This window comes from Lipophrys pholis (assembly GCF_963383615.2).
Source record: "Lipophrys pholis genome assembly, chromosome: 21".
Classification (NCBI taxonomy): Eukaryota; Metazoa; Chordata; class Actinopteri; order Blenniiformes; family Blenniidae; genus Lipophrys; species Lipophrys pholis.
The window spans coordinates 23,859,105-23,874,346 of record NC_137649.1 but is presented as its reverse complement, the minus strand read 5'-3'; the positions used below and the strand labels follow the sequence as shown (position 1 = coordinate 23,874,346).

The following is a 15,242-nucleotide window of genomic DNA, read 5'->3' as shown; positions in this document are numbered from 1 at the left end:
ATGTTCTCTCACTACAGTCCAACTGGAGAACCCGACTACCGCAGATACACAGTGAGTACATGTTCCTCCTTCCTCCTCCTCCTCCTCCTCTTCCTCCTCCTCCTCCTCCTCCTCCTCCTCCTCCTCAGACCCTTAAAGTCTTGATCTTGAATTTGGTGGTCTTAACTACAACACTTGTAGTGTGTGTGTGTGTGTGTGTGTGTGTGTGTGTGTGTGTGTGTGTGTGTGTGTGTGTGTGTGTGTGTGTGTGTGTGTGTGTGTGTGTGTGTTCCTCTCTCCACCAGGTGGCGGAGGGCGACATTCCTCTTCCTGTGGGCTCCACCTGCCACAGGAAGCGCTTCCACCCAGCGGAGGAGGACAATGACCAGGATGTGAGGAGGCGCTGCGCCTCCCGGCCCAATTCTGAGGGATCGCTGAGCTGGGAGGAAGAGGAGGAAGAGGAGGAAGAGGAGGAGGAGGATCAGGGGGCGGGGCTTGAGAGACTGTGTCAGCGCTGCCACATCGTGACATCACAGCTGAACAGGCAAGCCGCTGCTGTGGCCGACAGCACAGCTCTGAAGGTTAGAAACACCTGTTAGAACGAGAACCTGGACCCTGTGGACCGGCTCTCTGGTCCTGGACCCTGTGAACCGGCTCTCAGGTCCACGACCCTGTGAACCGGCTCTCTGGTCCTGGACCCTGTGAACCGGCTCTCAGGTCCACGACCCTGTGAACCGGCTCTCAGGTCCTGGACCCTGTGAACCGGCTCTCAGGTCCTGGACCCTGTGAACCGGCTCTCTGGTCCTGGACCCTGTCAACCGGCTCTCTGGTCCTGGACCCTGTGAACCGGCTCTCTGGTCCTGGACCCTGTGAACCGGCTCTCTGGTCCTGGACCCTGTGAACCGGCTGTCTGGTCCTGGACCCTGTGAACCGGCTCTCTGGTCCTGGACCCTGTGAACCGGCTCTCTGGTCCTGGATCCTGTGAACCGGCTCTCTGGTCCTGGACCCTGTGAACCGGCTGTCTGGTCCTGGACCCTGTGAACCGGCTCTCAGGTCCTGGACCCTGTGAACCGGCTCTCTGGTCCTGGACCCTGTGAACCGGCTCTCAGGTCCACGACCCTGTGAACCGGCTCTCAGGTCCACGACCCTGTGAACCGGCTGTCTGGTCCCGGACCCTGTGAACCGGCTCTCAGGTCCTGGACTCTGTGAACCGGCTCTCAGGTCCTGGACCCTGTGAACCGGCTCTCAGGTCCTGGACCCTGTGAACCGGCTCTCTGGTCCTGGACCCTGTGAACCGGCTCTCTGGTCCTGGATCCTGTGAACCGGCTCTCTGGTCCTGGACCCTGTGAACCGGCTCTCTGGTCCTGGACCCTGTGAACCGGCTCTCAGGTCCACGACCCTGTGAACCGGCTGTCTGGTCCCGGACCCTGTGAACCGGCTCTCAGGTCCTGGACTCTGTGAACCGGCTCTCAGGTCCTGGACCCTGTGAACCGGCTGTCTGGTCCCGGACCCTGTGAACCGGCTCTCAGGTCCTGGACCCTGCAGGCTCCCTGACTTCCTCTGCACTATCAGACGTCAGTACCGATCTGCCGATCTGAGCGTTCGTCCTCGTCCTCGCCTCCCGCCGCGCTCCACTGCAGCCGTGACCTCGCTCTGCTAGCGCCAGTCGCTCCTCGCTCTGCTAACGAGCGTCAGAGTAGCCTGGGGGGACGGGGGACGGGGGACGGGGGACGAGAACAACTCAGCATGACGGACAGACGAGGTGGAGGAAGGACTTCTTTAACTCGTCCAACGTTTCATCAGTTTTGCATTTTCGTTTCAGGAACGTTTCCACGGCCGTCTGTTGAAAAACGACGTCAGTTTCCATGGAAACGGCAGAAACTGTGAAAATGACGTAGTTTTGGTGTAGGGCCACTCGTGGGCGCTGTTTCTTTGTGCGACCACACACGTCTGCAGCAGAGAACCAGCCCTTGGGTTTTCCAACGGAGACGAAGCTTTCATGAAAAGTTTCCTCTTGATGTCCGTCCTCTAACATGTTTTCAGAGGCTCCGCCCACCGGTGCCGCGTCCACGGACCCGGCTCCAGCTCAGTACCGCGGGGGGGGGGGGGGGGGGGGGGGGGGGGGGCTGAAAACCCGAGGGGGGGGGGCGATGACGTGATGCAGTCTGAGGAACCCTAATTGTTTTATCTAAGCAGGACGCGACATTCAGGAGTTTTACTTCCTGAAGTTTAATGGAGATTTATGAACTCGAGTTCGACCAATAAAAACATAAAATGTTTCCGTAAATGTTTTTTTTCAATAAACTTGAGGTTATTTGACGCCAATTAAAAATGACGAGACAAACATAAGATTTCACAAATACTTTTTACAGTTTAACGTCTTTCCATGAGTATCTGTGCAGAGTACATAGTACTGAAACCTTTAGCCTATCAGACTTCATTTACACATTAACATTATCATTTCATTTACCTTAGATGTACCTGTATTATATACAAGTACTGCATTAGTTATCTAAAGGGAGGAATTGAATTCTTGTGCATACTAGAGGATTACTGACTAGTTTTAGATAAAGAGTAAATTGTAGTATCGTACATTAACTGATAGTATTCAGTGACTAGAGTACACCAATAAGAAGACACAAGCTGACATGACAGAGTGCAGTACTGCAGAACACAAACTGACTCAATGTGGATCCAGTTTGTCACTAATATATTTCTAAAACAAGTATTGAAGTACAATTCATGAACAGGAGTGTGATGGAGGGACAGCTTCAGGAACTTGCTCGTCCCTACGCTGCAGTAGAGAAGCACCGAAACACGTTTTATCACTTCTGATCTGATCCTGATACCGGATTAGTACATCTGCTGATACTATTCAGATACCAGAGCTGTTTACTTTAATATTATTATTTCATTATTGTTGTACTTGTTGTACAACCTGTAATGGTTGTATTATTGTACTAATGTATGCATGTATTCTCTCAAAAGACAACTTCAGGTTAGTATCAGGACAGAAGAGGAAGCAGTACAAAGTATTTCTGTGGACAATGTGGGGGTCTGTGTGACGTCATCATCTCATAATAAACTAGTTCTATCCCTTTATTAATCCCTGGGGAAACTCTTGAGCAAGGCAGCTGCAACCCAATGTGTCCAGCTCTAACGCAGCTCCAACCATTGGGACTATTTTCAGGGAGTTTAGCGTGGAGGAGGACGCAGCTTCACGGAGGTGTGAGTCGCCTGCTGACAGCCTGGAGGAGCTGCTGCTCATTGTTCTGATGTCAGAGCTGTTCTCCTCCGAGAGCGCCGCCCTGCTGGACTACGGCTTAGCCAACATCCACGTTGCTGTGTTGCTTTGCTAACATCCACGTTGCTGTGTTGCTTTGCTAACATGCACATTGCTGCGTTGCTTTGCTAACATCCACGTTGCTGTGTTGCTTTGCTAACATCCACGTTGCTGCGTTGCTTTGCTAGCATCCACGTTGCTGTGTTGCTTTGCTAACATCCACGTTGCTGTTGCTTTGTTAACATCTACGTTGCTGTGTTGCTTTGTTAACATCCACATTGCTGCATTGCTTTGCTAACATCCACGTTGCTGCATTGCTTTGCTAACATCCACGTTGCTGTGTTGCTTTGCTAACATCCACGTTGCTGCCTTGCTTTGCTAACATCCACATTGCTGTGTTGCTTTGCTAACATCCACGTTGCTGCGTTGCTTTGCTAACATCCACATTGCTGCGTTGCTTAGCTAACATCCACGTTGCTGTGTTGCTTTATGGTGTTTTGAGTGTAAAATCCCTCCAATCAGCAACATGTTGCCATGAAAAGTTGGATAGCACAGTGCTACTTCCCTAGCCTGCTCGCTGGCTGCAAACTGTGGACTGGATTTCCTGCCTCATTCCTCCTGGTCTCATTGAGACCCGCCTCCCTTCAGGAAATCCAGTCCACAGTTTGCAGCCAGCGAGCAGAGCAGCAGCAGGGAAACACTGGGGATCATTTCAGCACCATGAAGCAGACCAGGATCATGAAGCAGACCAGGATCATGAAGCAGACCAGGATCATGGATCAGACCAGGATCATGAAGCAGACCAGGATCATGAAGCAGACCAGGATCATGGATCAGACCAGGATCATGAAGCAGACCAGGATCATGAAGCAGACCAGGATCATGAATCAGACCAGGATCATGAAGCAGACCAGGATCATGGATCAGACCAGGATCATGGATCAGACCAGGATCATGAAGCAGACCAGGATCATGGATCAGACCAGGATCATGGATCAGACCAGGATCATGGATCAGGAACCTCTGCAGGTTGGAGCGGAAATTTCTGATCCGTGAATTACGTTGATATCGGATCCCGATCCCGGATCGGATCGGCTCCGTCCCTAAAAACCACAAGCCCGTTGGGGCAAGGGGGGCAGATGGGTCACTTGCCCGAGCAAAGTCCTTAATGTGGACCCCTGCTGGGCCACATAGAAGCGTGATCAGACCCAAGTTACAAAAACCCGGTAACTAGAACACACTGCTGTGTGAGCGTGAGCGTGAGCGTGAGCGTGAGCGTGAGCGTGAGCGTGAGCGTGAGCGTGAGCGTGAGCGTGAGCGTGAGCGTGATGGCGGACTTCCCACTCTGTTGAACTGGTCTCAGGGGGCGCCGGCAGGTTGGCGGGACCTTCACTCACCTCCCCTGCTTAATGCACCTGTCCTCCGGTTCAGCCCGAGCCGCCGGTTCCAGCTGCAGGGAGTTGTTTTGAGCTTGTTTAGCAGTTTTCGTATATCCATTGTGATATCAGTGATACATGAGGTGGCTGAAAATATACAGCCTCTGGCTCCACCTTGTGGTTGATTGATACGATTGCGTCAGGTGCGTGATCGTGTGGTGAGTTCAAGGACCACTGAAAACTCGGAATTTGAGTTTCTAAAACTGTTCATTCTGGTTTTACCAAGTCAGTGGCGTTTCTTCCGAGTTCTGGTTTGTTTTGAAGACATCATAGACTGAAAACAATACATATAAAAAAATTAAATACTACATTTTGACTGAGGGGGCGGGACAGTCCACGTGAGGGGGCAGAATCTTCTGGGGCAATCATGGATGAGAGGATGAGAAGACGGAGTTCTCGATGGAATTATTATTGATTTTCAACAAAATATGAGCTCTGCACCAAAACCAGAAGGTGTAAGGGACCGAGGATGGAACCCTGAGGAAGGAACCCTGAGGATGGAACCCTGAGGAAGGAACCCTGAGGATGGAACCCTGAGGATGGAACCCTGAGGAAGGAACCCTGAGGAAGGAACCCTGAGGATGGAACCCTGAGGAAGGAACCCTGAGGATGGAACCCTGAGGATGGAACCCTGAGGAAGGAACCCTGAGGAACACCAACACGGATCTGATCTGATCGTTATAAACACTGATTCAACTGTTCCAGAGAAGAAACTGTAAACTAGAAGTTGAACACACACACACACACACACACACACACACACACTGCAGTTCTGCAGCCACACATTGGTTATAATGACGCCCCCCCCCACCCCCACCCCCTACCCCCCCCCCAGGACCCAGTCTTTGCCTCCTTTCTCCTCCCGAAGCTCCGCCTCCAGCAGCGGCCCCACCCCTCAGATGCTGCCTGCTGTGACGTCTGCGGCGCCTCTTACCAGAAGCTGAGGCTCCGGGCTCAGCACCGGGTCTTGGACCGGGTCCAGAACCGGGTCCAGCACCTGCAGCAGCACTGGGACCAGCAAGAGGAGGAGGAGCAGCAGGGAGGCGGAGCTCCATGGGGATGGGGCAGAGTACAGAGCACCTACCTGGGAGGGGGCGGAGCCAGAGGACTCGCCACGGTCACGCCCCTCCCCCTCAACACGCACCACTACCTGGAGGGCGTGTGGAGGGTCTCCTGCTGCAGGGAGGAGGTGAGGGAGAGGGCGGGGGGGGGGGGGGGGGGGACTAATTCCCATTGCACCACAGGAGAATTTGAACCAGCTGAGAGTTTTTTCCGTCCACCTTCCAGAATGCTTCAGATGGACGTCACATGACGGCGAGGACCTCGGCCGAGGACGTCGTCGTTAAACCGGCGGCCCACAGTGTGGCCACCCAAACCGGTCCGCCCCCGTCGGCTGCAGCAACCTTCTTCATGAGGTCAGCTCTATATATGTATGTATATATATATATATTTTTTTTTTTTACTATGAGGGGAGGAGGGATCAGGGATGAGAGGGATTGTATCAAATAACTGTTGGTTTAGTTGGATTATTTCAGATTATGTTAGATTAACTCTGGGTTGAGTCAGATTAACTCGGGGTTGATTGGGATTAACTCGGATTATGTTGGATTAACTCAGCCCCTCACACTGGATAATTGCGTCTCTGGTTTTTGTGTTCAGGGCTGCACAGAAGCTGAGTTTGTCCCGCAGGAAGAAGTCCCCAGCCCGGGCCCTGGACCACCCCGGTGGCGCCCTGCGGCCCACAGACCCCCCCGGTGGGCCCCTGCTGCTGTACACCGGGGGCTTCAGCGGGGCCTTGCGGCTCGCCCCGCCCACTGTCCCACCATGTCTCCTTCGAGCCGGGTCCAAGGTGAAGGACACTCCGAGGACAGGGAAGGTACCGTTACCATGGAAACGTCCTGGAATATACTAAAAAACACCTCCAAAAGAGATTACACAGAAGATGTATTGCCCCTGGCTCTCCCCACTTGATGGCCCCTCCCCCAACCCATCCCCTGGCCCCTCCCCCTTCCCTGGCCACGCCACAGCCTCGCTCTCACCTTTTTGACGGTGGATGTTATCTGGGCAGCTGTCGGGGTTCAGTCGTTGGCGCCGGTCCCTGACGTGGACTTCCTGATTGCCTGCAGGTCCGAGTGATGGTCCGGGTCAGTTCAGTCCACAGCAGCGAGACCCCAGAGTCCACTTCCTTCCTGAAGCTGGACAGCAGGAAGAAGCAGCTGACCTTGTGCGAGACGTCCTCCTCCTCCTCCTCTTCGTCCTCCTCCTCTTCCTCTTCCTCTGGGCCGAAGACCTTCACCTTTGATGGCGTCTTCTCTCAGGAAGCCTCACAGGTGGGACCAGTTTGTCCTCCGGGTCCTCCCATTGCCATAGCAACGTCAGCAATCATATGTAAATGTCCTCACGGGTGAATGTGAGACTTCAATCAGCCAATCAGCTGCAAACACTGGTAACAGTGTGTCCTCCGATTGGCCAGTGGTAACAGTGTGTCCTCTGATAGGCTGAGGTGTGTTCGGGGGCGCTGGCGGACGTCCTCCAGTCGGTGGCCAACGGAGCGGACGGCTGTGTGTTCTGCTTCGGACCTGCGAACCTGGGTAACGACACAACGCTCCTCACTCGCAGCAGTACGACAGCGGCGCCTCGCTCTGACGCTTTAGTCTGACGCCTTGCTGATTCCGCCCCCTCCAGGAAAGACCTACACCATGATTGGTCGGGAGTGCTCCGCCCACAGTCTGGGCGTGGCTCCCACCGCCGTCTCCTGGCTCTTCAGAGTGATGGAGGAGCGCAGGCAGAAGTGCGGCGTCCTGTTCTCGGTGCGAGTGTCGGCGGTGGAGATCTCTGGTCGGGAGGAGACGCTCACCGACCTCCTGGCTGAGCTGGGCTCCAGCAGCCAGCAGGTGGCGCCAGTGGAGCCGGTCTGCCTGACCGAGGATCCGCTCTGTGGATGCCAGGTACCCATGTTCCTCTGAGGTACCGCCATACAGTGACACCTAGTGGCCCAAGATGGTATGTACAGTCTAGCTTTAGCACCCGTTTACATGGCAACAGCTTCAACAAAATATATAAAACATTCGTAGCATCTTGGAATCTGTTTACATTACAACAGTGCTCACAGCCAGCACAACTGAAAACACAACTTTTTGTACACAGCTGCCAATGAGCAACTTTTATAAAACGCTCAGACTGTTGCCGTGCAGCCGGCAGTAACACCGCTAGTGGTCCTGGTCACCACGTTGGCAGTAACTAGTAGTTCTGCACATGCTCAGTAAAGCCAATCAGAACAAAGCTTCCTCTGTGGTGTCATGACTTCCCGTACATATTGTCCTGCGACTTGGTAGTTTTATTTTGACAGTCACCGTAAAAACAATCTAACTCGGTAGTTTTATTTTGACAGTCACCGTAATAACAAGCCAACTTGGTAGTTTTATTTTGACAGTCACCACAATCTAACTTGGTGGTCTGTCCACTAGAATGTCCGTGTCCTCCCAGTGTTCATGTTTAAAGCTCATTGTTCTCTGCTGTGTGTGTGTGTGTGTGTGTGTGTGTGTGTGTGTGTGTGTGTGTGTGTGTGTGTGTGTGTGTGTGTGTGTGTGTGTGTGTGTGTGTGTGTGTGTGTGTGTGTGTGTGTGTGTGTGTGTGTGTGTGTGTGTGTTTGGTCTCATTACTAAAACGAACAACAGCACCAACTAGTGGACCAACATGAAAACTACATAGTTTTCATTGTTTCTGCTGCTGAGGAAACATTTTGAAAATGTTGCCGTCTAAATGCGAAACTTATCTGGAATGAAAACACTAAATTGATACAGTTTCACATGAAATGTTGTCATGGAAACAAGGTTCTAGATGGGCAGGTTCTATGTGTCCATTTTGTCCACATTGTTCCTCCAGTTCTTATCAAAGATTGAAGGAATCCACAGTCATCGTCTCTCACATCCTTGTTTTTAGATTTTTGTCAGACTCTCTCTTGGTCTCTCTCGTCCAATCAGCTTCAGAACCAGGCGGATCTTGTAGCGGCCAGTGCTGAACAAGCGGCGTCCTTCCTGGACTCGGCCCTGGAGGCGAGGACGAGTCACCGCGGGCCGAGCGACGCGGAGACCGGCAGGAACTCTCACTTCCTGTTCACGCTGGATGTGAGGCAGGAGAGGTCGGAGCGGAGCGGCAAGGCGGCCGGTCAGTGGGAGAACTTCAGCATTGGGATTCAAACCCGCAGCTTCAGATGATTCAGAACCAAACTGTCCACTGCACACCGACCGCTGAGAGGGTCAGTGACGTTATAGAGGAGGTCAGAGGTTATAGAGGTCAGAGGTTATAGAGGAGGTCAGAGGTTATAGAGGTCAGAGATTATAGAGTTCAGAGGTTATAGAGGGGATCAGACGTTATAGAGGAGGTTATGGAGGTCAGAGGTTATAGAGGAGGTCAGAGGTTATAGAGGAGGTCAGAGGTTATAGAAGTCAGAGGTTATAGAGGGGATCAGACGTTATAGAGGAGGTCAGAGGTTATAGAAGTCAGAGGTTATAGAGGGGATCAGACGTTATAGAGGAGGTTATGGAGGTCAGAGGTTATAGAGGAGGTCAGAGGTTATGGAGGAGGTCAGACGTTATAGAGGAGGTTATAGAGGTCAGAGGTTCTAGAGGTCAGAGGTTATAGAGGTCAGAGGTTATAGAGGAGGTTATAGAGGAGGTGTGCAGGAGGCCATTCAAGTAATTTGAGGTGAAATAAAGTAGAATATGGAGCTGATCTGATGACTGCCATTGTGAACCGGCGCCTCCTGTCTGCCTCAGTCTGCACTCACAGCCGCCTGCACCTCCTGGATCTGGGCAGCTGTGAGACGGACGCCAGCAGGAGCCAGAGAGGAGGCGGAGCTAAGGACCTGACGCTGTCAGCGCTGGGGAACGTCATCCTGGCCCTCGCCAACGGAGCCAAGCACGTCCCGTACAGGTGAGGGCGTCCGGCACCACCAGGTGCAGCTCTGACGGGTCCTGGATCTTCCAAGGTTCAGTGTGTGTGTGTGTGTGTGTGTGTGTGTGTGTGTGTGTGTGTGTGTGTGTGTGTGTGTTCTCTCCTCTTCAGAGACAGGAAGCTCACCATGCTGCTCAGAGCGTCTCTGGGAAACATCAACTGTCGGACGGCCATGATGGTCCACGTGTGCGACTCGCGGAGCTGCTTCCTGGAGACGCTGACCACGCTGCAGCTCGCCGCACGCGTCCTCCACCTGAGGAGGCGGAGCCTCAAGGTCTGAACTTCTTCCTCAGCTTTGACCGCGTTTCCATGACAACGTGTTGTACTTTCGTGTAAGAAAATTTTGCGTTTACACAGCAACCGATGCCAAGTCCATGAGCCATCTAGCCAAAGGCTAATTTGCAGACCCGGTCCCCACTGCTCGCCATGTTGGTAGTGACTAGCAGTTCTGCACATGCTCAGTAGAGCACTCACTTTCTGCGTTGGTTCATGCCTGCAGGTCGCCGCCAGCTCCTCCGGTGGAGACAGTTCCTGTGAGGAAGCCCCGGCCCCTCCACCGCTCTACCGCCTCGCTCCGGATGCTCGGCGGTCCTCCTCTGGCAGCGAACACTCCTGCGACACCGTCATCTACGTCGGGCCGGGCGGAAACGCCGGGTTGGACCGAGAGCCGAGCGACCACGAGGGCTCCGCCTCCTTTGTCCCCATCATCCCCTCCCTCAACAGGAGGCGAGCCAAAGACACGCCCCGGTCCGACGGCGACCACTTCAAGTGCAGCACGTTTGCAGAGCTGCAGGAGCGATTCGATTGCATCGATGGTGGCGAGGGGCCTAGCCGAGCCACGACGGACACGCCTCCACCCAGAACCTGGTCCCAGAGTTTCTGGGAAAACCTCTTAGAAGCCGACCGGCAGCAGGTCCGCATCCTTATCAGCGCTGAGGAGGAGAAAGTCTTGAACCCTGAGCTGCCAGTGGGAGGGGCTCTAAGCAGGACGGCGTCTGAAGCTCCCCCGCGACGGCACCCGGCCGAGGCGAGCGGCATGCGGGTGGGTGGGGATGAGCTGGTGTTCGCCCTCAACGAGGAGGTCCCTCACAGCTTGGTCCCGGATAACGGCCGCCCCCCCAACCTGCTCCGCCTGACCCCGGAAGCCTCCAGCTCGCAGCCCGTCAGCATCATCAGCAGCATCAACGACGAGTTTGACGCCTACACGTCGCTCCAGCTAGCAGGGGCAGCGGACCCGTCTCCACCCGGCCGGACGCAGGGTGGGGTCGTTTCCAGCTCAGACTGGGCTGTGAGGGTTCCCCCGCTGAGCGCCACGTACCTGGAAGAAGAGAACACGACGTCGGAGGGTGGTTCCCACACACAGCTGTGTCGCGGTCTGAAGACTTTCCTGACCGACAGCGGAGTGGACAGTGATCCCACCAGCCCAAATAGACCCTCTGTCACCACGTGTCCCGCCTCTCCCGACACAACCAGGGCCACGTCGGACCCTGACCCGCTTGGAGCCAGGAAAACCAGACCTACCTCATCTGGAGGCAACCGTTGGCTTCAGGGCAGCTGTAATCTACACCCCCAAGACGTTTCTGAGTTCCTCTCTTCAGGTAAACCCCCAACAAGTGGGACAGCTAACGTTTCCTCTCAGAGGTCTGGAGGGACCAGCAACAGTGTGCCGTGGCTCGCAGGTGGTTTTGAGAAGTCCAGCAGGGGAGGAGGAACCCTCATCAAGCTGCCGCAACTCCCCCGAAGAGCCTCGACTCTGGGAACTGTCTCCACGCCTCAGAGCTCCAAGTCCAAACGGGGCCATGACGGCAACTCGGTGGTCCGCATGCTGAGACTTTCCTCTCTGGGGAGGAAAAACAGACAAAAGAGCAGCTTGGTCCAGATGTCCAGACCTGGAAACACCCGTCTTCCCACGCTGCCCGTCAGACAGTCGCGCCGAGAGGAAAAGAGGAGGACGGTGGTTCCCCTGAGTGGCTTGAAGATGAGCAGCAACACTGGAAAGTTCCTGAAAACATCGACCCCAGAGGAGTTTACAGTCGGCGAGTCCGGTTCTGTCCGACGATCTTCCAGCCTGAAGACACGACGAGCCGATACAGAGTTCACCTCGGCCTCCAGAGCCGCTTCACTGGGCCTCGCTGCAGCCGCCTCCCATCCCGGGCAGGTCCGCGGCGGCGCGAGCAACAACTCGCCAAGCTCATCTTGTACCAGACTGAAGGTCCGAACGTTCCTGAGCAGCAGCTCCAGGAGTCCCAGCTCTTCTCCCAACAATCCAGCCGGAGGCAGTGGCAGCCTTCCTCCACCCGGACAGTCTCCTGCACGCGCCGGAGCTGCAACCAAGACCAGAAGAGGCACCATCATGGGCGCCAAACACGCCATCAGCCGGGCCGCCAGCAGCCTCGTCGGTGAGCTGGCGGCCAACAGGAAGCCTCTGAACCGGGACCCGGGCGGCGAAGTCATCAACGGCGGGACAAGCGGCGCTAGTGGGTCGCCACTCAGTTCGCCTCTACCTTCACCGTACAGCAAGATCACGGCACCTCGGGGGCCGCGGCGCCACGGCAGCGTGCCGAGCGGCGAGCTTCCACCCACCATCCGCCGCACCACGCTCTTCCGTCACAGCGACGGCAGCAGCGGCTACGAAAGCATGAGACACGACAGCGAGACGACCGGCAGCGCCTCGTCGGCGCAGGGCTCCACCAGTGAGCGCAGAGCGCCGTCGACCAATAAGAGCCGAGCGTCCAAATCACCCAAGAAAAGAGGAAACGGTAAGTAAAAATGAAAAAAGCTGGACAATCAGAACAATAGTTCCTCCATGTTTCCTCTCGGCCTGGTACTGTTGGTTCTCCAGGGTTCCTGCGGCGGCGGCTGATCGTGGCCCCGCCCCCAGACGCCTGCTCTGTGGGGGGTCAGTGGGTGGATCTGCCCCCGCTGAGCGGCGCCGTGAAGCACAACTTCCAGATAAAAGTCTATGAGATCGACGACGTGGCGCGTCTGCAGAGGAGGACGGGGGCAGTGACGGGCTCAGAGGTGAGGGGGGCCGCAGCTGATTAGTAGCAGATTACAGTTACTTCTTCTTTTTGTAGTTACTACTTTGTGTATTTATAAAGGAATTTCTTATAGTTCCTTCTAATGTTGTGTGTTAATCTGGATTATTGTCATGTTTCTGTGACAGATTACTGTCGGCTCAGTGTGGGTCAGTCTAAGGAAGATGCTCTATAATCTGATGTTAGAGGAGGAAGATGCTCTATGATGTGATGTTAGAGGAGGAAGATGCCCTATGTGATGTTAGAGGATGATGCTCTATAATCTGAAGATAGAGGGGGGATATGCTCTATAATTTGGATGTTAGGGGAGGCCGATGCTCTATAATCTGGATGTTAGTGTAAGAAGATGCTCTATAACCTGATGTTAGAGGAGGCCAATGCTCTATAATCTGGATGTTAGAGGAGGTAGATGCTCTATAATCAGATGTTACATGAGGAAGATGCTTTATAATCTGGATGTTAGAGGAGGAAGATGGTCTATTATCTGATGTTAGAGGAGGAAGATGCTCTATAATCTGATGTTAGAGGAGGAAGATGGTCTATTATCTGATGTTAGTGGAGGAAGATGCTCTATAATCTCATGTTTGAGGAGGACGATGCTCTATAATTTTGATGTGACTCAGGTGAGTTTAAGGGCAAAAGTATGTCAAGACAAGAAAAAAATTGTTGACAAACACGTGGTGCATGTGAGGACAAACGCACACACACACGCACACACACACACACACACACACACACACACACACACACACACACACACACACACACACACACACACACACACACACACACACACACACACACACACACACACACTCACACAAACAGAGCTCCTCCCCTCTGTCACCTGCCCCGCCTTAATCCTACAGATTAACTCTGCAGCAAACAGATTAGCACCTGTGCTAATTTTACCTGCAGCTGACTCCTGATGAAATCCAGCAGTGGACTCAGAGACCCGGGTCCTCCACCCGTCCCGGGCTCCGGTCCCTGACTTGGTCTCTGGTCTCCTCAGGGTCTGCTGAACTTGATGATCCGGCTCAGGATGGTGGAGAAGCGGCAGCAGCAGATCCAGGACCTGAAGAACAAACACCAGCAGCTGACGGAGGAGCTGCAGGAGGCCAAGACCCGGATCCTGGTCCCCCCTAACAGGTGGAGCGGACAGTGTGAGTACCACAGCCAGTGTGTGTGTGTGTGTGTGTGTGTGTGTGTGTGTGTGTGTGTGTGTGTGTGTGTGTGTGTGTGTGTGTGTGTGTGTGTGTGTGTCCTGGACTAACTGTCCACGTGAACCTGGTTTACATTGGTCTCCCCTCCTTCCGGTCTCCTGCAGTCGACGTGGACCAGGACCTGGACCAGGACTCCCCAGAGTACCTGGAGGTTCTGGCCCGGGTGACGGCCCAGTTGGAGATCTGTGTCAACCTCTGCAAGTCCCGAGTCCTGATGGAGACCAGCTTCGACATCACATCCTGGAGGACGTCCACTCCACCGGGTGGACGGCAGGACGAGGATGAGGACAAGATGGAGACATGAGACGGTAGACAAGGATGAGACAAAGATGTGAGATGAGGACATGAGATGAGGACATGAGACGAGGACATGAGACGAGAGACAGGGATGTGACAAGGATGAGACGAGGACATGAGATGAGGACGATATGAGGACGTGACAAAGATTAGACGAGGACATGACAAGGATGAGGTGAGGACATGAGACGAGGACGTGAGATGAGGACGATATGAGGTCGTGACAAGGATGAGATGAGGACATGAGACTAGAGACGAGGACATGAGATGAGGACGTGAGATGAGGTTGTGACATCAAATGAGACGAGAGAGGAGTATGAGATATGAGAAGAGGACGAGACGAGAACGTATTCCACTGCTTCACTTCAAAAGTTAATCTGTGTTTAATTTCAAGTGGCAATTTTCCCCAATGTGATTTAAAGGGATTAAAAACTGACCAGCTTTACTTTGCACTTTTTCCATATTTATATTTTCAGTCCCAAATTAAATGAGGATATTTTGAGCCATTTTGCTTCTTTAGTCTTTATTACATTTTCTACTGGATGGATGGATGGATGGGTGGATGGGTGGATGGGTGGAGGGATGGAGGGATGGAGGGATGGATGGATGGGTGGATGGGTGGATGGATGGATGGATGGATGGATGGATGGATGGATGGATGGATGGATGGATGGATGGATGGATGGATGGATGGATCTATACAGCTGGACAGGTCGTCTCCATTTCAACAATAAACTAAATATGAAATCTTTGTCTCTTCGAACTCTTTAATCTGGACTAGGATTAAATCACAGAAAACGTGTGTCAGGTCCAACCTCTGAACATTTATTAAATCTGCAAGACAGAACACACACAAGTTAAGATTTGGTTTTACTCATGAGGAGAAACGGACAGAGAGATGTTTCAGGTACAAATCTCCAACCCGCTCTGAAAAACCTCTGCCGTCTCCTCACCTTTTATTAGAGTTCCTCTACTCTGATTTCAAAGCACTTCTTATCTGCAAACCACATCCCTCCTTGTGTGATGCAAA

At 53.6% G+C, this 15,242-nt stretch overlaps 1 protein-coding gene across 1 annotated transcript; it reads left to right on the top strand.

The window, feature by feature from the left end:
- Positions 1–14,717, top strand: LOC308126065 (kinesin-like protein KIF26A; the record flags this gene model as incomplete). The annotated part of the gene is made up of 17 exons (XM_080490166.1): positions 1–51; positions 725–820; positions 1,117–1,172; positions 4,497–4,581; positions 5,567–5,887; positions 5,965–6,113; positions 6,358–6,574; positions 6,825–7,028; positions 7,196–7,289; positions 7,384–7,646; positions 8,682–8,865; positions 9,477–9,633; positions 9,766–9,928; positions 10,154–12,413; positions 12,497–12,675; positions 13,705–13,855; positions 14,020–14,717. 17 exons carry the CDS (start codon positions 1–3, stop codon positions 14,217–14,219), a joined length of 4,830 nt encoding a protein of 1,609 aa, XP_080346292.1. The 3' UTR covers positions 14,220–14,717.
- Between the last annotated feature and the right edge of the window lie 525 nt (positions 14,718–15,242).